This window comes from Pungitius pungitius, chromosome 11, assembly GCF_949316345.1.
Source record: "Pungitius pungitius chromosome 11, fPunPun2.1, whole genome shotgun sequence".
Lineage (NCBI taxonomy): Eukaryota > Metazoa > Chordata > Actinopteri > Perciformes > Gasterosteidae > Pungitius > Pungitius pungitius.
The window spans coordinates 14,399,449-14,422,875 of NC_084910.1; the positions used below are offsets into that span (position 1 = coordinate 14,399,449).

The window sequence follows — 23,427 nt, forward strand, 5'->3', positions numbered from 1 at the left end:
CACGACGAAGACCAGGTGAAGGTTATTGAATTAATTTTTATTTATATTAGACTCTTGAGTGTAAAAGGATGCCATTCAAAAGGAGCATTGATAACCATACAAACTCAATTCAAGGGGTTAACAAGGTCAGTTGGCAAGGACGGGGGTGTTCAATGAAATCTCCAACATACCAGACCATATATACACAAAACATCTTGGAGAGATCTCATAAACCCAGTGCTATACATGGTTATTATTGCTAGTTACGGTAGAGCTACTGCAGCACCAGTAGCAAGAATCATATTGCTATGTACCTGCTGTCATTGCATGGGATTTGTAGTTCTCCACTCAAGACCAAAGTGGCAGTTGTAGTTCTCAATTAAATCATTAAAACAGGGTCTTCGTAGCCCTCAAGTATTTTTTTTAAAGAGCACATGTTCATGATTATTCAGATATTATAGACAGTGAGATATACAGAATACCATATGGTAATACCAGGAAAATACAGAATTGCCACCTATAAAAAAAGTTATAATAAAAAAAAAAAAAAACAATATACCAAGTGAAGGAACTGCATTAACCATTCACAGAAAAAAATGTGTCTTGTTGCTACGTGCCAGTGTTTTTCTACAACAATATTCATATAAAAACTTAAAAATGAATTGGTGGTACTTATACATTTAAGAATATAAAACTACAACGTAGTAACGTCAATACCATTCTGGTTTTCCTCACCACTGTTCACAGTTTACACAGAGTTTGGACAGACGAGGGGAAACAATTTAGACCAAGTCAACTTGGTTCATATTTGCACAACCATCCTACCAGCATTGTCCTTGTCGGTTATATCAACAGTCCATTTCGACCTGTTTCTTTTAAGTGCTTCTAATAATAATAATAATAATATTCAGTGCTAATGACATTACGCACTTTGAATTCACACCTAGCATTCCTTTTATTTAGATTAGTTTATTTTTTACATTTCAGTAAAGTGTCCATTCATATGAAAACTAAACTTTTCTTTTCTTCTATACAATTCCTAACAAAAAAATAATCATCAACGTGAGTACAGGTTCCTCGAATGGGCGGGGTTTGGGTGTGATTGACCTCCCCCGTAACCAGTCAGCATGCTGGGAGAGTACTGTACGCCCAGAACAGCAGAGAGGTTGCGATGGTCCGAGGGAGAGAAAGAACAAAACGTGTTATTCACAGGTGCTCAACTCCAGAGCGGAAGACAGCACATGTTTAGCTCACTATCTGACCAACAAGATACAGCATGTTCATGCAGAACATTAACCGTTTTGAATCTATCAAATAGAAGCAAAATTACTGCTTTACTTTATTCCCCTCCTCAAAAAAGGGGCTGTGTTATATGGCCAGATAGTGAAAACAAAACATGAAGAGCTCCCAAATGTATGTTAGTAACAGAGAGTTAGATGGAATACAATCAACAACGGGGAAAATGTGCAAAGTGGCATTTTTGTTTCTTCAGGTTTTGAAGCATCGAAAAGAGAAAAAAAAAAAAGGCCGGCCCACAGGGTCTCTCGAGGTCACCATTCTAGTTCGGTTGCGACTGATTATTAAAGCGAGCGCGTGCACCAGACAGCAGCGATAAGACAATGGCACAGATTGCGATGGCGTCACAAGTACAGAGGAACTCACAGAGGGGGGTGGGGACTGCCTGTCAGTCAAGGGTAGGCTCTCATAGCCAGGGTTGCCATTGGAGGAAACGTTTGGAGTCCTGTATGGAGATAGAAAGAGACAAGGACACAAGAGAGAGAGAGAGAGAGAGAGGGGGGGGACAGGAGGATGAAGGAGAGAGGGACACAGGGGTGAGACACATTGAGAAAAGGTGGGGTGGGGGGGTGGTGGTGGTGGTGGTGGGGTGACGGGAGCGAAGGATAGGTACAGGAAAGAAAGAGAGAGAGAGAGAGAGAGAGCGGTTAGAAATATAGTGCGGAAAAGACAGCACTTAACGAAAACTAGTAGGCATTAGTGTTACTGGCACTCGAGCAAGGCACTGAGAGCACCAGCAGCAGGCGTACAGCCCACCCCTAACCGCATTTATACAATAATCTACAATTACATCCATTTGGAGATGGGTGTGACTTATCAGTCCCATTTCAGCTGAAAATGTTGTTTTCCTATTTAATCTCATTATCTGCGTGATCAACCGCAGGAAGCTTTAAAAGCAAGAGGAGTGGGCTGTATTTTCAGTGCTAGTCGAGTTTCTGAGCCTTGACACTTCGATTGAGTCAGTATCCTTGTGTTTGTTGTGTTAACATTAGATATGGGAGCAGTCAAGATGATCAGCTGGCACGAGATTAGGGAGTTAAATAGCCAACGATTGGGTTTCTCAGAGCTCTGACTAGGCTTGGAGACATCAGCGAGGGAGGAAATTTGAAAAAGTGAGAAAACGGAGAACCGAAAAAGGAAGATGAGGTATGATAGTAGAGCAAAGGACAGATGATAGAGACGTAACTAGAGAGACATGGACAACACGGTGAGGAGACAGATGAGAGTGATGCAGAGGGGTGCCGTGGTCTTGTTTTTTGGAGGCGGGCGTGGGGGGGGGGGGTGTTGGTTACCTACAGTCAACCCGAGCCTCGCATCGTCGGAGTTTTTTTTTTTACGAGCGCGGCGCCTCGTCAATGACACCCTCCCCCCAACACAGCCGTAGTCTACTACTGTTTAGGAGACAGGACGCCATTTGAGAGCGGAATCTGTGAGAATGAGCGAGCGGGCCTACGCCGTCTGTCCGGGAACGCTCGACAGACGGATAGACAGACACACAGACAGACAGACAGACCTCTGGAGTTGTGTCTGTTTCTCTGCCTACACTCTCGTCCACAATGACCTGTCTGTGTGTCTGTCTGCAGTGCATGTGCTTAACCTGGCGGCTCTGTGGTCTGCACTACGTCCCTATACAAAGGTGTGTGGACCTAGCTCAGTGTACTGCCCTTCAACTACTTTGTCCTAAAGATAACTTGACAACATCTGTTATGGATTTATCCTGAACATGCTGTTTGGGAGAGAGGGGAGGGGGGGGGGATTTCTTTTACCAAAAAGACTATGTGTCTGTACAAAAACAACATCTTAACAGCGCAATGTTGGTCTGTATGTGTTTTAGTATGCTCTGTGTACATCCTGGCCTTCTTACAAATCCCGACAACAAAGCACCAGCTTTATGCCAAAGTGTGTCTAGGAGCAGCCTCCTCCTCCTCCTCCTCCTCCTCCTCCTCCTCCTCCTGCAAGGGACTCATGGGCCTGGTTCTGTCTGTCTGTCTGTCTGTGTGTCTGAGTGTCTGCGTTACTCACGGGAGGGGCGGTGCGCTAGAAAACGGGGGTGTCCACCCGGCCCCCGGGTAATTATAGAAGGGGGCCATGGCCCCTCGCTGAGACCCCGAGGCCGTCTGTCTACGTGCCTGATGGGAGGTGAAGGGGTCCTCACTCTCGCTGTCCGAGTCTTCGTACTCCTCTGATTCACTGTCGACCATGAAAGAGACAGAGGGGGGGGGCATGTGTCAGTAGGAACAAACAACAATTACCACAATGCCTTTATGCCGTATTCTCTTCACTGCTGTATTCATTCTTACGGTTCCTTTCTAAAGACATCTGACCAGACATCTCTGACAGTGTCAACGTATTAGACATTACGGTATGTTTTTTTGGCCGTTGTAAATTTGACAGTTCAAGTTATTTTACGGTGAATTTCTGGCAACCACAGCCAACGGTATTTTACCGTATGTTGTTTTTAAAGTAAATTACCGTAAAGAAATAACGGTTCTGAACTGTGAAATTTAAAGTTAAAATCCTGTAATCCTGTCTAATACAATCTTGCTGTTAGCTGATGGCGCTGGAAGGCGATTCTCGTGGACTTCACTGTACCTGGAGCCAACTACCTGCTGAATGAGAAAATGAGAGCGACCACTGGTACCGTCATCTTTGCACTAAATGGAGATTTTCACCCTCTCTGTCTCACCTGGGGAAGCTCCTCCAGGCGCCGGGCAGAGAGCAGAGGATGGCCGTGAAGGCCAGAGCAGAGAGGAAAGAGTACAGGGAGAGGTAGAGCAATCCCTCCATCCCATCGTAGCACAGGCCTTTCAAAGAGTCAATGTAGTCCTGAAGCGATGGATATATATATATCAATGAAGGAGAAGAATGGGTCCTTTAGTAATTGCTTATTACTTTGCTTTGCTTGTTACCTTATTCAGACCCCTGCAGTTCAGCAGTGCCACCAACTGATGGAAGTTTCCCTCCGTGGAGTTGAGGATCTGCTGAACCTCCCTGAGGGACTTCTGCCGTGACGAAAACATTTAGACAAAAGAGAAGTAAAAAAATATACCTAAAAAGACTTTTTGGAATTTTTTCACTTAAGCTTCATGTCTGGACATCGATGACGTACCTCAGCTTTGGGGAACTGTGTGAGAGCGTTTCTCTCCAGGCTGGAGAGGTGTGTGTGAATGTTTGACAGTGCCCTCTGCGATTGGGTCAGCAGCTGCGGAGCAACAAGTCGGTAGGGGTAAGCCGCCTTAATTTGCATTCATTCTCGAATACACCATTAGTATGTTGAGCCAGCAGCTATCTATCTGCGGAGCAAATCATTTAAGGGAAAAAAAGAAGCAGTAACAGCTGGGCCTTCTGTCCTCAAATCATTTGTCCTTGAGCAAGTCTGACACGCAACCTGTTCACTTAAATCAACCGGGGTAAGAGTGCGTGTGTGTACATGAGACATGTGACTGACGGGAGGTCACGTTACCTGCTGGAACGGACTGTTCATGCGCCTGCTGCAGGTCAGGTAATAGTCCAGCACGTCTGAAAGGCCAGAAAAACACCGGATCAGTGCATAATGGAAAAGCCGCGGGGACTTTGAACTCATTCCATTAGATTGTGCTGACATACGCACAGTGGGGAGTCAAATCAATTGCAGAAATGGGAAACAACTTTGTTGAGAAATGGGTTAATATTGCACCTGAGCTGGTCCCAGCGTTGAAGTGGGTGGAGTTGACCACAAACGTGTTTGTGTCCGAGCAGAAGTCGCTGAGGGCCTGAGGGGGGAGAGCGAGAGGAAGCAACAAAAAAAAAGGGAAAAGCCACAGCGGGAGAGAGACGGAAGGATGAGGTGAAAGAGGATGATTCGAGAGAAAAATGATGTACAAGGGAAAAAGTTAGTAGACGCCATGACCAACTGACACACTTACCTCCTCAGATATCTGACAGCGCCCCACAATATGGTGGCAGATATTGATCCGCCTGCCTCACATGCTGCCATCGATAGACCAGTCCTGCGCTCTGATTTTTTTTCTTCTTTCCATTAGCTCCCTCACTCAACGTCCCTCCCCTTCGTTGACCCGTTTTTTCCAAATCATGCTGGCCTATATATTCATTATTTTCGTAATGAATATATAGACGATGCTCTCAGCCACAAACGCCGTCTCGGCTTGATGTCGCCCCGACCAGCAGAGGGCGCGAGAGAGCCACGCGCGGACTCGGGTGGCGGCCCCTGGAGGACGGAATGAAGCGAGCCGCCACACAGCTGGTCCATTGTTACCCCGGCCAGTGACCACGGACAGAGCGGCTCTGTGTGGACTCAAAAGGCTTCGGGACCGTCTCCCGCCAGCGCCACATAACACTGGGTCTCTTAAAAAAGTGGGCGGCGGTGCAGAAAAAACAGGCGCCATTGTCCTTCTTCAGACAACCCTCTCCTCTCCTCAGAGAGATCGACCAAAGATCAGAGAGGAGACACAAAAAGGGCACTTCTCTTCTTGAGACATGAAATAAAAAACTCTCAGTGTGCTTTGTTCCTGATAAATGTGACAGGGGGGTCACGTTCAGGCGGTAAAAAGCAGAACATTATCCAGCAGCATGTCTGGGAATTTTTCTTTCAGAGGATTTACTCGCACTTCCACCTTCTTGCAGGCTCAGTCTGAAGCCCCAAGGGGCCAAAGTACAGCGGCGGCTTCACATCTCGCGCCACCGATGGCGAGCTGATGGTTTACCCATTTTGTCACTCTCTCTCTCTCTCTCTCCTTCTCTTGATCTGGGAAGGCACTCTTCCTCACTCTTCCTCTCCCTTCCCGCGTCCTGTTGAAAGCGCTTCTCTCCATCTTCCATCTTTTCTGCTCGAGGCCTAACGCCCACACGCTTGCAAACACACTTACACGACAAACACGCACTTTTAATGCACAAACGCAATTTGTTCACAAATGCCCTTCTGTACACGCGCATTGAATCTTTAATCTCTGCCCCATTTTCCTGCCTTTTTGGTCGCCTGCCACGACTGCAGCGTTCCCTAGGAGGCGGATCTTTTCACAGTTGAGCACAATGGGCCCAGAAACCAGAAACACACACACACACACACACACACACACACATGCATTGCTTCGGCATCCTGTAACTCTCTCCCCATTAGCTGGGGCCAGCTCATCCCTCCCATGACAGTCCCATTCACTTCCAACTCGTCCAGCGCTTCATCCCCCCGCTCCCCTCCTCTCCGGCCCTTGGCCTCTGATTTTTTTCTGGGTCTACTCACCACCACAGTGGCTGTCTCCAGGCCCAGGGAGCCCCAGCTCAGGAAGAGAGCCAGCCACGCCAGCACGGTCATCCTGTGGAGGAGAAGAGCAAGCGACTCTTTAGCCAAGATGCACCCCGCCTGCCCGCCCCCCCCCCCCCCCCCCCCCGCCCATCAATCCAACGGTGTGAGTTTGTGTGTACTCACAGGATGAGCAGCCAGCGGGCTTGCTTGGCCAGTCCCAGCAGGATGAACAGACACACTATGAGGTCCAGCAGTAGCAACAACACGTACGATAGCCACCTGTAACAAAGAAACACACAAACAGCCAATGTTAAAAAAAAGTTATTCTATTGTTAATCTTTGAATTGTGCAGACCGATATAGTACAGTAGCAGTACTAGTACCGGTGCAATAGTACTATTGCTATGATATGTTGTCTTAATGCTGCCAAACATTTAAAAGTAGGAACTTTTATTTTAATTTCATTCTATTGCCTATAGTTTTATGTTATTCTCATTTTCATCAAAGGTGTACATTTTTATGTTGGATGAGACGATCTGGAGGTTTGTGAAGACAGTTAACATGTCTACCTACTCGCCTCCATCTTCATTTGTAATCTTAAGCTTGGCCCTGTGTATGTACTTTAGTGTTTACTAGACATCCTAGCCGGGATGTTCTTGCTGATGTTGTAAATTGGTTTGTTTCATCACATCTTTCCACCCAATCTTTTTTTTCTTATATGTGTCTGAGTCAGCGTTACCTGCAGACACAGAATTCTGGGAAGTTGTGAAGTGAGGTCTATGTTGAACCTCACTTCACCCCTAAAGGAAGGGGAAAATTACATTCTTTGTCTTTCCTTTGTGTGGTCAGTTTATGGGAAGCAGTGCTTTCATGACGTTATTATTATTATGCAATATAAAATCATCCCAGTGAACTATTATGAGCCAGAACATTTGGTCCCTTTTGAAAAAAGGTTTTTATTCTCAACAACCTCAGCCAATTTGAGCCTCAACACTGTCAAAAATGTTGATAAACAGACAGTGTGTGGAATATTGCAGAACTGATGCAGGTGGTTCATGGTCCCACAAATCTGCTTAATAACTTAATTTATTGCCAGACTGTAAATATTTGCTTGCACGCTCAAAGTTTCAGAAACGGGGTGCTAGATGCAAAGCAGTTCAGTTATAAAAATGTGCAAAGCACATACAGTGTTGAATCATTTTGTAAATGATCACTTTTTACTCAAATAAGCATAAAATATGCTATATTTTAACTCCTGCTTCTGCTTTACAACTTGCAATCAGTAACACATGTGACAATGGAAGGTATGTGTTTATAGCCACAGCTGCCTTGTGTAATTAGCAGAATGAGCAGTAAAAGTGGATTGTGAGCTTTTGTAACCAAGAAGAACAAGAATCCAGATTGTTTCATAAGACAAAGGTAGTTAGGCCATCTATTTTATTGGAAAACCCTCGAGCCTGCCTTTTGGTCATCATGGTCTCAGATCTACGTCTATCTGCCAGTCAGATGCAGATCCGCACCGCGTCCTCACCTGTAGTCCTCGTTGACCATCAGCGTGTTGGCCGCCCAGCCGGGTGAGAAGGGGCTGGGCATGAGGCCGCCGGCAGGCACCACCGTGGGGGCCACAGAGGGAGGTGCTGGGGTTAGAGGCACGATGGAGGCGCCGCTGATGCTGTCATTGCCCAGGCCTGCGTCCACGCTGGACCGGGCCATGGAGATGGAGGAGAGGAGGTTGATCACGTTCTCCGACAACCTCCGGCAGTTTCGAGTTGACGCCAGGAAGGGTTTACTGCCGGTGAAGAGCTCCTCCATGGAGGTCAGGGGGCCCGAGACGGACAGCTGCAGCCCGGAAACTGTGTCGGAAATCTTGGCAGATGGAAACCAGAGGAAGATTCTCAGGATGCAGTTGTCAGTTTAAAGTGGTTTTGTTATGGGGAAAGAGGACTGAAGATTACGAGCCGTTGCTATTGCGTGTCCGTCACTTTTCAATTCAACACACAATTTTCCATTTGTAAAGTACTTTTTTAAAGTAGAAAATAATTCGCATTTATTTGAAAACACAATTTTTTTTTAGTTTTGGTAAAAAGTTGGTTACGGGAAGATGGATTGTAGGTTGCAGTGGTATGAACCTTTGAGACATGGTTTGGTATGACTGTGCAATCACAATGAATATCAGTCTCGTTCATAAAGGGGTTATTCACGCATTTTGTGTAAAGCTATTGCTTTTTAAGAAAGCTTCAATCTTGTATTATTCAATTTCTGTCATTTTTCTTGGGCTGTTTCTTTTCTGTTTTATCTTTTCTTTTATTAATTCTGTATGTCATAACAGAATGTTTGTGCTTTCACATAAACAAAATTGCTTTTTAAAAAGAGTAAGGAATTCTATAAAGATTCCCAATGTGGATGCAGTGAGATGTAGAGAGGACTAAAAAGTGCTGACTTATTCTTCATTGAGCGGAACGGAGGATGTCCCTGCTCTATTTATTTAGATGTTTCTGAGATGAACTCATTAACTCATGCATCATCCCCCCCCCCCCCCCACTCATTCAGTAGTTATCATCTGTGTTCATTTCCCCTGACCTGAATCCTCGACAGTGGGAGGACGTTTAGCAGTCTGACACACAAACAGCTGTCTGACCAAAGGAAATCAATGAAAAACAACGGGTTTTTATCTGATTTTTCTTTCTGAAAACCATGTGACCATGAGCATGCAGACTCACACACATAACCCCCAACCCCCCCCCCCCCCCCACACGCACACACACACATGGACACACACACGCAGGCTTCCTTTTACAGTTTACTTGTGGAACTGCAACACTCACCAGCAGATCGATAGAAGCCAGCGTATAATTGGCCGTGAGAAGAGACGAGGTCAACTGATACATCCCATCATTAGCCTCGCTGTTGCCATAGAAACCAATGCCTATGGCAACACTGCAAAACGAGAGGGAAAAAAGCAAACATGACAACATTGAGGGATGTGTATACTTGTGTGTTAAATCTAATGTTTAATTCAATGTGAATGTGAAAGCTGGAAAGGATGGGACGTTGCTCCGGATCAGCAGACCAACAGTGGAACGCAGGGGAAGGAGTAAACAGATGATGGGAACAAACTGACACTTAGCACTCAACCGTTAAGCTTCAGCAAGGAAAATGTTTGTAATGTTAAACAGAGCGGCATGTTTACACATCTTTCTGTTATTCAAATATTCAGATTAAGGCTTGGGCCAGATGTTCATCAAATCCCCTCAAACCCAAGAGGAATGGTATGACCCAATCTCCCACAAAGTATGTGACCCAGATTAGAAAGCAGGGGGGAAAGGAAGAGGAGGAATGTGCGTCTGTGTTTGTGTGCTTTGCATTTCAAGCTGCTAAATGTGGACGCTGTCTAATGCCGCTGCATGTCAAATGGCTGTTTTTGGGCTTGTGACAAAAAGCCCACCATCTGCAGAAAAGGATGTGACAAGAAATATTTCCAAAACTGTAAACTGCAGCGTTATTTTTTCATCTTGTCTAGCGCAGAAAGTTCTCATGTTGAGCACCAGAGGAGGAGAGGACTACATAACGGTCCATAGGGGGGAGGAGACGGGTATATAATGACATCGTTATTTCAGCTGAAATCACATCTCTGACACATTATGTTCTTTGACGTAGCAGTAAAAGTGCATATCAACGAGCAGGGAATGGACCGGGTTACACAGAGCATTACATCGCACTGAAGTTTTATTATAGCTCATGACCGGGCCTGTAGCTTTAGATAAGAGTCCGATGGGCCGCCGAGCTTCCCCCTCCGTGACTTCCTCTTTACAAGAGAGTTTTGGACGGATGTCATGCAGCATTTCTAAACAAGTTCCATGCAGATTCAGGGCACTGACTTGATGACTGCGCGGTCACCAGACCTGAGGGGAGCGCTGATGGGGGAAATGACGGCGTACAGTCGGCCGGGGCGAGCTGAGATCATCCGCACACACACAGCAACGGGGAAACCACCAATGTCCAGCCACACAGAATGACACACACAGCAGGCCTGTGGTCGATAAACAGTAACTTAACGGGACGGTCAGAGGTCAGCCGGGCCTCCTCTCCAGTGACATTGGTGACTGTGTGAGGGAGCGGACAGATGGTGATTCACAGCCCTGTTGTTCTTCTAGTCAAAGGACTGTAAAATGTTGAGAATTTCTAGCTTTTATTATTAAATTCGTAAACTTCACAACATTTCCGAGGGAAATATTTTACTGTTTGGTGCATTTTTTTTTGAAAGCTACAGTTTCAAGTTACTTTTCAATATTTTACCTGACCAGATGAAATAAGCACATGAAAGTAAAATGATTTACCCTGTAAACTCAACATTTAAAAAAATCACATTTGCTCTCTTGCATGGAGTAAGATGAGAAGTGACGCTCTTGTGTCACTACTGTAAACATGAAGCGACATTTAGCTACCATAAGATTAGCATAAAGACTTGAAACAGGGAACATAATCAGGTTAGCGGTTAGCAAGTAAATACTTTGAGTTTTCTTCTAAAAATAGTAAGACAATCAGAAAATACACCACTTTAAGTGCAAGTCTTGCCTTCTATCATGGACTACCACTATAAAAAATAATATTTTTTACATACATTATCATTACAGTTTGAGGTGTAGCTAAGTGTTTGATCTCAAAGTAAAAATTTACCAATAAATCATTCTAGAGCTAGAAAATACTGATTTGCTGATTAAGTACTATTTCTTAAGTACTACTTAAAATGCAGGACCTATGCTTTAGTTCAAGGATCTGAGTACGTATTCCATCAACATCACTGCTAATTGTTGTAATGACGCCTCCTTCTCACCAGCACAGCGTGACGGACGCCACCGCCACCCACGTGACACAGCAGATGCCCCGCCCCTTCTTCCCGCTGTAACCGTGACCCGTGCTGGCATCTTCATCCTCCTCCTCCCCCTCTGATCCCTCGCTCCGGTCGCCGCGGTGACAGCAGCAGTAGTGTATGAGGAAAGAGAGGACCACCAGGAGGGAGATGACCAGAGCTATGGCTGATAAACTGGACAAAACCAGCAGAGTCTGAGAAAAGACAGAAGAAAAGACAGGATGAGTCAGTGAATGTGGAAAAATGGAACTTTAATTCCATTTAGTGGTAAAGTACCAGCTAATCCTGTTAAATCCATAGCTTGTCATACGGTCCTGCCCCAAGTAGGAGATGGGTATTAAAAATGTAGGACAATATCAATTTTGTGCTTCAAATAGGCATAAAAATCGCTATGGATAGACATAGACACCGCATGCAACAAACATTAACAAAGATGGGAATTAATTTGAGACCATGCATGTTTGAAAAGCTTTAACCCACGAACCCCTGATCTGCATCACAGTGAATATTTTAGTCACTAAGCCATATCAGATTTTGCTTTTGATCAGGCTCCATGTCATAAAGTCAACATTACTGAAATGCTTTTTTGTTCCAACACATATTTATAGTATTATCCCTCATCCATCTGCCCGTCCGTCACTCCTCCACCTTCCCTCTACTCGATCTCACCTCCCGCTAGTCCAAAGCCCCTCCCCGCTGCTCCACCCCCACCTCTTTCCCCCACGCTGCCACTCTCTTTCCCTCCCCGACTATCCCTCTCTTTCGTTCTATCCACACCACTGAATCTCTATTAATAATCTGTGACCTACTTAAATACACTCGCTGCCACTCTCGCTCACTCCCACTCTAGCCCCCTCGCTCTCTCGGTTCCTCCCTCTGTGCCCGGTCTTCTGTTGGGCATCCTCCTCACATTAGTTCTTCCCTCTCTCCTTCTCTCACTCGGAGCACTTTCAGTCCCTTTTGTCTTTCTGTTCGTATGGATAATTGAATGGATAACACTGCTGGCTGGAGCAGTTTATTACATTAGAGCCAGTTGTAAGAGAAGAAGGATGAATTCTTGTATTTTGAAAAGCAGAAACTACAGAGTGCATAAAGCTGCCGGCGGACCATGCTGAATCTCATACGCTCCATGAAACCATGTTGCATGAAATATCTCTGCTTTTCATGCACAGAGGTAGAAGAGTAAGTGGCATGAAAGAGCACTGAAACATCTAAATCAAGGTAGAAAATGACCAAAGGTTAGATGTGAGCCAAGGGGCTGCTGGAGGGGACGCGTGCAATCTTCCCACTAATGATTAGGTCAATGAGTTGGCATGAAAAGCTTTTTTTAAAGGGCTGCAAATGCCATCGTAGCTCTGCAGATCGCAGTCACATTCAGGGCCTTATGGAGCAATTTAATGCACCTGTAGAAATGGGGCGACAGGGCTGTAAACATCATGCGATGTGGCCCCTCAGATTGGACAGTTGAAGGACAGCATGTGGCGTGGCTGGCATCCGTTACCTGCTGGTACTCCCAGCTGTCTGGGACAAAGATGTTGTCCTTCATCTCCATGGTGAGGTCCAGCCGGGGGAGGGCATGACACAATCTCACCCACAGCGACGGGGTGTAGCTGGGCACCGTTGTCATGGCATCCATTTTCTACTGCAACTGGTCCCCCTTCTCCACCCTGCGGGAGGGAAGGAGAGGAGGATGAGGGCAGCGAGGACGTGAAGTAAGAGCAGAGGAGAGCGGAAGGATTTCCTGAGCCGAGTGGAAGGGGAGGTCACTGCGAGCTCTCGGGCTCCTACGTCCCTCCTCCGTCACAATGTGTGACCGGTGGTCCCCTGTTCCAAGTGAGGGTCAGAATGTCAGTAACAGTTATTTGAAACCGGCTCCTGGGAGTTTAAATCCGGTGTGTTTCCGCCTGTGACACTTCAGGTACAAATGGTTTTAGTGATCTGAGATCAGTTCCAATATCATTTCATAAGGTTAACTTGTTATTACCTTTACCTGCAAACGGAAAATTGCCTTGTTTTATTGAGCATGAAATGTCCTTAAAGCTCAAACTGATCAATTATTTAATAAATGAGCAAACATGTGAAGCACCTTCTGATTCAAGCATTTCAAGTATTTTCTTAGTTTTTTTTTATTAGCTTCATAGATTGAAACAACAACGGGATCAAAAGTTAAATGATCATTTTTGTTACTAGCAGCCTTTTTTTCAGGGGTTTGCCTTGAATCCAGAGAGATTACAGGACTGTAACAAATGGGCCTCTCTCTTAACCCCATGAAGGGGTCTCTGCCATTGGAGCAGAATGGATTACATAGGCGGTGTATGAGGTCTTTGAAGAAGACTTCTGGGCAGAGTAAATGCAGGAGAAGAACACTGTATGATACACTAACAGGACCATGACACAAAACGCGCTCTATTTGACCGCATCATTAACCGCTGCTTACTAAAGCCGGCTAAGGGGGAGAAAGTAGGGTAAATACAAAGGGCAAATCCGGTTAGACAAAACATACACTGGAACACTCATTACAACGACGGCGCGGAGGGGGAGCGGAAGGGGGGGCAAGACCAGAGCCTGGTCGGCTCCTGATGCCGGCTGTCCAGAATCAGAGACGTGAGCGCCTTACTGTTTAAGAAAGGAGCATTTCAACACAGCTCAAGAGGGGGGAGCACAGAGACCCATTCACAACGACAGCACTAAGGCGTAAATACAGCTCAATGCTGATATTATAGACACATACAATTCGACATTATAGAGTGAAAAAGATATGATGCAATGGTGTCAGAAAGATTCTGAATTAAAGGCTTTTGTTATCTTCTCATGCAGCTGTTACGCAACATTCTACACTGCTGAGGCCTTTTACTATCGCTATTCATTTGTGCGTTGTAGAGTTTAGATACAGCCACATGTCAACGCCAGACAACTTCCCATTCAGATTTGGGGCGTTCATAGCTCAGAACAAGTTAACAGCTCGCCCAGTGGCCAGAAAGGGCGGCTTTAAGCCCATTACAATAAGCCTGTTCACCTTAATGGTTCCAGCAGCCCAACTGTCACAAATCGAATCATTGCCAACACTCCCTTTCCCTTATTAAAATTGTGCTGAACGTGATGGTTCACACGCAAACATGAGTGTTGCATCTGTCCACCGCACATCAACAGTGCGAAAATGTATGCATTCCTTCTTGGCCATTTATCTTGAGTGAATTCATTACAGTAGATGCTCATTAGGAGCTGCGGGGAACGTTTATAGGCGTGCATTTATCTAATTTTGTAGACAATTAAAGCTTTTTTTAGAGGCCTAATTACAACTAGGGACAACTTCCACAATCAAAGCAGAATCAGTCCTCCTGTTGTGATCATCGGCCACAATAAAGTGGGACAGTATGGAAAGGCATTTCCTGTGATTTATGACATCACCATATAAAGTTGTTTATCACACAGCAGGCGGGAGGACACTCTCCACAAAAAAATCTATTCAAGATGTATATAGAAGAAACACAGAGTGGTGACGGACTTCCGGTCAAAGTTCAGGTGGGATTCTCCAGCAACCCACAAAGTTATTGGAGCAACTTAATGAGGGGCCGATGGAAGCGAGGGGAGGCGGCAGGTCGCGGTCCAGCAGCAACTCAGCAGTTGTCACAGATAGGAAGTCTCCACTTGACGGCATGTCTCCCGCCAGCTTAATATGATGCCTTTTACAACTGAGGCCAAAGAAAAGGGACTTTGAGTTCAGTCGGTGGAGAAGAAAAGAAGAAAAAAAAACGCTCTAGGCGAAGAGACTAACGACTCTCTCCGAACCGTGAGATACCTTTACTCGATGATAGAAATGAAGAAAAACAAAGAATGGGAATAATTCAGCTGCGCTCAGCGTGCACAGGGCTCAGACAACTCGGAGGGTGAAACCACTTGCGTGATACGAGACTCCATGATGTGGGAATGTAAAGAAGAGGGCCATTTTGTGAGGCAGCTAATGAGAAGGAGGCTGAGGCTTCTCTGTCAGCTGAATTTAGGATCATTTTTAGCACAAGAAATTCATCTCCGCCTTCATCTTTTCAAGGCAACCCTCTTGAGCAGGATGAGGAACCAATATGGTCCTTTTGCTGATGAAATCCTGCACATTTCCAAATTTGCCACATAAAATCTTTTACGATTCACATTACAACCACAGCAGTCACATCCTGTCATCAACAACCTTAATGAGTGTGGTTTATGAGAGAAAATTACAGCCCCTTGACACACTACATCAGCCAGGAGAAACTAATCTTCATGGAGTGTGCTCATTTAGTTGTATCTACTGATGTCAAAATGAATGTTCAGCCCTGCAACAATGAACCTTCAGAGTGAGTGCAGCTGACCGAAGGTAAGTGAGTGCAGCTCATCGTCGGCAAGTCACAGCGAATCAGTGCTTCGGTGAAAGAGTCCAGCATTACAAGATGATGATGACAAAATGCTTCCACGCGTCCAGCAGAACAAACTAATAAAGGATCAAATATTAAAATGTGCTTGCAGATTAAAAAAAAAAAAAACACATTTACAGGAAATGTGAGACAAATTAAACAATAACTGGGAGCCAATAATTGAATGCAATCAGATAACGGATTCTGCAAAATTCATCCAATAGTCTATCTATCCAGCATGATTGAATAAGATGAGTATTGATCCAAATTAGCAATGCACCGTGATGTGTTGTAATCTGCGTTTATCGAATCATCTTGATTGAGGATTCATCTTCCCACCAGATCAACCATAGAGAGAGAGATCCGTCTCTTACCTCAGTCGGCTTGTGTCGGGAGGTTTCTCTCTCCTCCTCGTCGCTCCCCTTCGCCGGTGCCCGTGAAATATTAACCCACTCAAAGGGTTATACTGCCGGCCGTCAACGCCTGATGCTCTCGAAAAAACATCCTCCTGAAAAAAATAGCCTGAATACGTGCCAAAAATATGTCAAAAAGAAAAGAGCCAATAATTCTTGCAGCTATTGGAATACTAAATAGCCACTAATTGAATGCTTGTCTGGTGACAGTGGAGAGGTGCTTGTGTTGATGGATGAGAGAGGAGCTCTCAGTGAGAGCGAGCGAGCGAAAGAGACAGAGAGCGAGAGAGAGAGAGAGAGAGAGAGAGGGAGAGAGGGAGAGGGAGAGAGGGAGAGAGAGAGGGATTAAGATTGAGGAGACACCCCTAAGGGACCCTTTATCGTTGCATTGTAGTCCTCCGTAGCTTAACGCCCAAGCAACTTCACACAGCACAACACGGCAGCAACACAATATTGCCCGAAGATAATGAATCTGTTAGCAGGGATTAGCAGGGTCCAGCCCCCCACCCACCACCCACGAACACTCCCATCAACCTGACCAATCTCCGTCCGGACTACCACGCTGGACCCTGACCAGATTACTGAGATAATGGTGAAAATAGACATTTAAAAAAAATTCACTCACATGTTGTGTGCAAAATAGTGAACTCCTGCCTACGACAGCAGCCTGAGAAACACAGTGAGAATAATAAGCACTCATAGATGAATATATGGGCAGGGGGAGATGCAGGAGAAGCCAATATGAGATACTGAAGAGGGGAAAACAGTGGGTTCCCAGGGATTGATGCTGAGAGAAAAGAGGAGGGAGGGTGAGAGATGGTGTGAACAATGAATAGAGCGGGGAGGCGAAGGGGGGGGGCATGCAATGGCTTTTTTGGGGGGGCAAAACCAGTGCTCAGTGGAGGCAGCAGAACAGCATCAGCACGGACTTCGGTGACCGGGAGGCCGAGGATGAGGTGACAGAAGTGATGAGATGAAGGAGACGCTCGTGGGCGATTCGAGAAATGCACGTCGGAGATACAGCGGCGTAAAAACAGCACGGCGTTTGTCTGGCGTGTCGGAGGAAGAGGGGGCAGAAGCGAGCGGGCGAAGAGGGAGGGGGCGGCGTTGGTTTTTCTGTGTCACTGAATGAGAGTGGGGGAAGGGAGAGAGGGAGATAATGCGAGCGAGGGAGCAAACAGTAGAGCCAGAGAGCAGACTCACTGACTCACACAGGCTCTGTGTAGTGCATGTGTGTGTGTGGGGGGGGGGGGGGGGGGGGTCGGGGGGGAGAAGAGGAAATGATATTATGTATGCAAGAGTTGTTCAGGGAGCGTTTACGCAGCCTCCGTATCTGTATGTTAAACCACGGCAACGGTACCGCATCCAGGCCGTCCGTCACTGGACTGATAAAATATCACCACTCACAGGATGTCAAATAACAAATTCAATATTTAATGGCTTTCACAATCCAGTTGTGATTAATTGGAAAAGGCAGACAAACTCATTGTTCTTGTGTAATACCCTCCATGCAATATTTATTTCAAATAGATTAATTGTGTAATAATGAGCTGAAGAAAAAAACTATAGTTGATTCATAGCTGAAAGGAAAAAGGTTTCCCCTTTATGTTTTATACACAATTGTGTGTGGCAGTTGTATATGCAAAGTCGTAAAACATAAAAGACCAAAGTGCAGGGAAAGGTTGACCTTCAACACATTATATGGCCCTTCAGAAGAAAAAGTCATTTCCAATAAAATCTGTAAAATGTGTAACCCTTTTCCTCATCTCAGCTGTGCATCTCCAGCAGGTAATCATTAATCATTAGTCATTAGTCATTGAAGAGTTCCTTCTTGAAAGGCTTGAACAATCTTTGTTGTAAGAATCTTGAAGGCCATGTCTTCAAACCGCATATTTAGTTAAACAGTCAAAACATACACAACAAAGTGAAGAAACATGTTCTTCGCATGGAGATGCGAGAGCAAAATAATTTATTAATCCATTGACACATTGGCTAATAATTTTAGTTGTGATTTTTAATGTTATTCCTTTGGCCATTGGGCTTTATAGTATTAAATGCATAATTATGCACAAGTATTTCATTTATATAATTAAATACTTATATGTGATCGGAAAAATATTATTTTATTCAGATGGAATAAAGATGAGGATGAATTGTATAAACAGCAAAACAGCAGGAGGTCATCGGGCGGTGGAAGGAACTCCTGAATCCAACTACTACGCCCTCTTTGGTAGAGGCGGAGCTGGAGGCAGAGGAGGGATTTTTGTCAATTTGCCTGGTGGAGGTCACCGAGGTAGTCAAACAACTCCGCAGTGGCAAAGCCCCGGGGACTGATGAGAGATGCTAAGAGCAATGGGTGTTGGGCGGCTGTCTTGGATGACACGCCTCTTCAACATTGCGTGGAAGTCTGGGACAGTGTCAAAAGAGTGGCAGACCGTGGGTGGTGGTACCTCTCTTCAAAAAGGGGGACCAGGGAGTGTGTGCGCCAATTACAGGGGTGTCACACTACTCAGCCTCCCTGATAAAGACTACTCCAAGGTGCAGGAAAGGAGGGTTCGCCCGATAGAGGAACCAAGGATTGAAGAGGAACAACGCGGTTTTCATTTTTGGGGGTCGGCCTTTGCCAGGGCCTGCGCCTTATCACCAATCTTGTTTGTGGTTTTCATGGACAGGATATCGAGACGTAGTCGGGTGGAGGGGGGTCTACAGTTCGAGGGGCTGCGGATTTCATCGCTGCTTTTTGCAGACGATGTGGTCCTGATGGCCTCCTCGGTCTGCGGCCTCCAACTCTCACTGGAGCGGTTCGCAGCCGAGTGTGAAGCGGTTGGGACGAGGACTAGCACCTCCAAATCAGGATTCCCTTTATTACATTCAATTCTCATCTTGCAACACCAATAAGACATATAGCGTCAGCCCTTAATAGATTTAATTACAATAATTAAAAAAAATACATCATATAATTACTCAAGTGTAGTGGAGCCGTTGTATCCTCGTGCATCGGTTTAGTTTACGGTTCAGTATAATTAAACATAGGGTGGTCTCATAATGTATTTCACCTGATTATCGTTACAAATTACCTTTAAAATGTCCCAACAGACATGAGACTTGGTTAATAAATCCACCCGGCGGGGTGCAAATCGCTCCGCTTTTGGCATACATGCGTGCAAGGGTGTGCGTGTGAAACGAGCCCCTCTTCCATCATCGAAGAGTCACCGTGCACACGATCTCATAAAAACCGTCTTCTTCAGAAAAGCCCATGGAGCAAAGGTGCAAGGTGTTAACTGGCAGGCGGCCAAAATTCAAACCCTTCCCCGCCTTCAGCTCCCCGACGCCTTGAAAAACCCTCTCAACCTCATCGCCCCTCACCTTGGCCAGCGTGAGATGATAGCGCGGGTTGTACGAGTCCTTGTGGAGCCAGCCCTGCTTCCTGTAGGCCTCCTGCAGGCCGCCGTTGAGCTGCTGGAGGTGAAGCTGAGGCTGGGGGCTCAGGTACAGCACCCTCCCGCCGAAGTGTTTCAGCCTCACGGGGAAGGTCAGAGACACCGGGGGGTTGCGGTCCCAACGGGCGAACCGCCGCAGGACCTCCACGGCGCCGTCCACCTCGTCGGGGCCGGCCAGGTTGAGGAGGCACATGGTGACGTGGAGGCTGGAGGCGAGCTGCCAGTGAGGGGCGGAGGAGGGCAGAACGGAGGTGATCTCCTCCTGCAGCTGCTGGAAGCAGGAGAGGATGGATGGCGTGTTGGCCCTGAAGGTGATGAAGTGCGTGGGGCGTTTTTTAGCGGGGCGACCACCGCGTGTCTCTCTCTGCTCCAGAGGGGCTGATGGGTTCTGCCTCTGGTTCTGGGTCAGGGGATAACACTACGTATTATAGAAGAGACAAATCGCTGGCATATAGATAAACTGTAAAAGCGGAAAAGGGTGTCAAATGCAATGTACTCACCAGAGCATCTTCATTTCCATCCCAGCTTTCTTTCCACTCTGGTGAATTCCCTTCCTCAGCCTCCTTTAAAATTGGTTCCTCTTTTTGGGATGAGGACTCTTGGTCTTTTGAAGCCCCAGGGCTAAAGTCAAAGTGAGTACAATTATTCGAAAGGCTGGATGTATTTTGAATGTTTGCTTTCCAAGTCACACAATGTACAATTTTGTAAATGTAAGAAGATGTGTCTGTTGAGATAAACAAACAATATGTAAACAATCTCCAGCTTCCTCCCTCACTCCAGTGAGATGGCAAATTAAATTGACCAATTTCGATTAATTGCTTGGTTTAGAAAATGCCCAAAGGTACGATTTCCCCGTAGCTTGAGCGGATTGTTCTTCAACTATCTTGTTACTTTACAGATCACTTTTAATCCAAAAAAGAAATATCATATACATATCAAACCCTTTCTTCACCGTGACTGTAAACAGTAAAAACAGAATTAAGTTCAATTTAAAACATGAACATTCTCTCCAGACCTCACTGCAGCCTCCTCTGTACCAGATGTTCCTCGTGACTCCAGTTGTTCCCGAGAAGCGTCTCCTCTGAACTCTGGGGCTGCTTGTGATGAGTCAGCGGCCTGGCTGTTCATCTCACTCTGCTTCTCTTCCTCCAGATGTGCGCTCTCAGTGTGAGCCCACTCCTCAGCGGGGGGCTGCTCTTGTTGTTGCCCTTCTGCGTTCTTTTCTTGTGGAATAAATTGTTATATTTTGTCAGCATGAATTCTGCGGGGTAGTTTCCGGGCTTTTGAAGCGTTTTCAAGTAGCAATAAAGGTCACACCCTTACCCTTTACTTCCCCCTCACCTCCAAAGGGGGGAGCCAGAGATTGACCGGTGGAGCCGAACACTCGGTCAGTCCTGCTGTGGCGGTCCCAGACCCGGAGCCCTCTGCAGAGGAAGTACTGGATCCTGTGTTGTGGCAGAGCCAGCTCGGAGGAGTAATCGCAGTCGCAGGGGTCGGTGTCCCAGTTGAAGTCGTTGAAGGGACGCTCCAGCACGCCAAGGAAGCGGTCGACATACCCCACCACCAATTCTGCTCCGTCCACCGACGGGTCCCACAGGATCCGAGAGATTACTTCTTCTGCTGTGCGCATGCGAGGCTTCTTGTTCACCTCTGCAGGAGGATGAGATGCAAATAAAAATGTTAATACGTTAACCCGAAACCTTGAAAAGAAATGGGTTGACACAACCAGTGACCTTTTGCCTCGGATTTGGGCTTTGTTGCTTTGTTGACTTTCTTCCAGTGTTTTTCTGTCTTTTCTCCGTCCTGTTTGTCATCATGGTCGGGTGATGTAAGCCCTGAATCATCCACTGATGGGTTACTAAGACAAGAGATAACAAACATGGAAAAAGAGTCAGCATCACGTGAACAAAGAATGCTGTTAGTCTTTAATTAACACATGAACCGACTTGTGGCATGTTGAACTTTAAACAGCATTCCTATTTAGTCAATAAAATACACATAGATTAATAGACACTAAACATTAGCAATAAGAACTAACAGGCATCTAAAATGGGCTACCCATTAACAATAACACATCCATCGATGCATTAGGAGGCGCATTGGTTTGACAGTAGTTTGAAAAGGATTTCATGTTTCTGAAATAAATTATGTAGATGTCAGGATTCTATTTTTTAATGAAAAGTTATCCTTTGATCTTGCTAGTGAACTTGCTGGTGCTGGAACAGGTAAAGTGAGCAGACCTGTGAGAGAAACGGCATCTGGGGCCAAAACGACACTTTCCCATCAGGAAGAACTGGCACACGAGGATTCCATTCTCATCCCGCTCTGCTGACTCTGAGCGGCAAGAGGGAGAGACGGAAAGAGGGAGAGAGAGGTATTGAAATAAGTTAAAATTGACCAACCTCTTAAGAAGGACTCTGCATCTCAATTAAATCTAAACAAATAATAGAAACATTTTCATCGACACCAGTATGAAATCATTGAACAGAACCTTTATTAAATGCTTGTAAACATGGAACAGAGTTGAAATGTCATGGTACAACTGGTCACTTTCACATCACAGAGTGACTGGTCTGATATTATGATATTACAGTTAAGGAATACAGAAGTGGTGCATCCCCAAGAGTAAAACTGAAATGGGGAAAGGGTGATTTCGCATTTTTGTTGGATTAATTTCCTCATCTATTTCGAAGGGGAGAGTGTATAACACTGTATTTCCTTGAAAATGCTCAAATCAACAGGTCATAATGACTCCCCTCCAGAAAAATCATATGACGGCCAAGTTCTTGGGCCAGTTGCCGGTAAAGTCAAACCCACAGACCGTAAAGAGGAGAACTGGATGTGACTCACATTCCTAATCACATAAATGATTTTCTGGGATAGCTTCCCTCTGAAAAGGCTCTGAGTTGTACAGACTGAAAGTGACTGCATGAAGATCCCGAAAGCGATTTATTGGTTGGAAATTTTGTCAGGATTTGAGGCTATAAATACTGGTCTACGATCTAGACACCCTACTCAGAGTTTACCAGGAATCCAATTGTTCACAATAACACAGACGAGTATGAAAGACAAGGAATTTGTGCTTCACAGCTGATTTACCTGGTTAAAGATCCAGAATGATTTCAGTGATGGAGAGTTACAAAATGTAATACATTATTTGGACTTACTTCTTGCTATATAATGTCTCAAATGAAGTTTGGGGAGAAGGTTTTGACAAACACTGGGCATGAAGTTGACTCACGTGCTGTAGCTTTTAGGGTTTCTTTCGCACAGACCCGCGCCTCTGGAATGAGTGGGTCTGTCTGGTGGGTCCCCTCATCCCTCTGGTCCTCTGATGGAACCGAAGCTTCTCCTGATCCCTCTGATGCCATTTTCAAATCTGCGATTTTACAGGAAACGTTACTTCAACCCCGTTTGGCGTTGTCAGTTTGTGCTTGTTGCTATAATTGCTTCCTAATAAAAACATGCACTCCCAGAATCCAAACTAATGCGGAAGTGATTTGTTCAAAACATCTTGTAAGATGAAAGCGTAAGAACCAATTGTAAAAATAGTCATCGTATTTGGTTAATTCATATGTGATACAATCACGTCGTAACAAGTATTTTTTGACTTACTAACCGAGGAACGCAGGATTCTGACTTGTAAACGCTCCTTGGACCTGGAATTGTTATCGCGGAATGAACTGTGGGTAATGTAGTTTTTAATCTGGTTTTCAACGACAAAGCCTTTGCGGAAGCACTTTATTAAACCTGATGTTGGAAAATAAGTCAGTTATTTGCCTACATACCCTACTAATACCACT

General features: G+C 45.5%; 2 protein-coding genes across 8 annotated transcripts; both read right to left on the reverse strand.

Moving 5' to 3' along the window:
- Positions 1 to 16: 16 nt before the first annotated feature.
- On the reverse strand, positions 17 to 17,245 carry ttyh1 (tweety family member 1). 4 transcript variants are annotated; one of them, XM_037453501.2, is made up of 16 exons: positions 16,810 to 17,245; positions 16,146 to 16,293; positions 12,885 to 13,050; positions 11,348 to 11,577; positions 9,339 to 9,450; positions 8,045 to 8,379; positions 6,698 to 6,793; positions 6,512 to 6,584; positions 4,952 to 5,027; positions 4,739 to 4,794; positions 4,385 to 4,477; positions 4,185 to 4,277; positions 3,962 to 4,101; positions 3,298 to 3,465; positions 1,642 to 1,720; positions 17 to 1,120 (listed from the first exon to the last, which is right to left on the reverse strand). In XM_037453501.2, exons 3-16 carry the CDS (start codon positions 13,017 to 13,019, stop codon positions 1,037 to 1,039), a joined length of 1,770 nt encoding a protein of 589 aa, XP_037309398.2. In that variant the 5' UTR covers positions 13,020 to 13,050; positions 16,146 to 16,293; positions 16,810 to 17,245; the 3' UTR covers positions 17 to 1,036. The 4 variants fall into 4 exon arrangements, with proteins under 4 accessions (XP_037309398.2, XP_037309397.2, XP_037309400.2 ...); XM_037453500.2 differs by lacking the exon at positions 16,810 to 17,245 and having other exon boundaries at positions 16,146 to 16,728; XM_037453503.2 differs by lacking the exon at positions 16,810 to 17,245 and having other exon boundaries at positions 3,405 to 3,465; positions 16,146 to 16,725.
- A 353-nt stretch (positions 17,246 to 17,598) lies between these two features.
- Positions 17,599 to 23,389, reverse strand: leng9 (leukocyte receptor cluster (LRC) member 9). Of its 4 annotated transcripts, none has more exons than XM_037454315.2 (8): positions 23,244 to 23,389; positions 22,866 to 23,003; positions 21,865 to 21,958; positions 21,358 to 21,482; positions 20,966 to 21,274; positions 20,640 to 20,847; positions 20,125 to 20,245; positions 17,599 to 20,042 (listed from the first exon to the last, which is right to left on the reverse strand). In XM_037454315.2, the coding sequence occupies exons 2-8, from the start codon at positions 22,993 to 22,995 to the stop codon at positions 19,383 to 19,385; spliced, it is 1,647 nt and encodes a 548-aa protein (XP_037310212.2). In that variant the 5' UTR covers positions 22,996 to 23,003; positions 23,244 to 23,389; the 3' UTR covers positions 17,599 to 19,382. The 4 variants fall into 4 exon arrangements, with proteins under 4 accessions (XP_037310212.2, XP_037310210.2, XP_037310209.2 ...); XM_037454313.2 differs by having other exon boundaries at positions 20,948 to 21,274; positions 23,240 to 23,291; XM_037454312.2 differs by having other exon boundaries at positions 17,600 to 20,042; positions 20,948 to 21,274.
- Between the last annotated feature and the right edge of the window lie 38 nt (positions 23,390 to 23,427).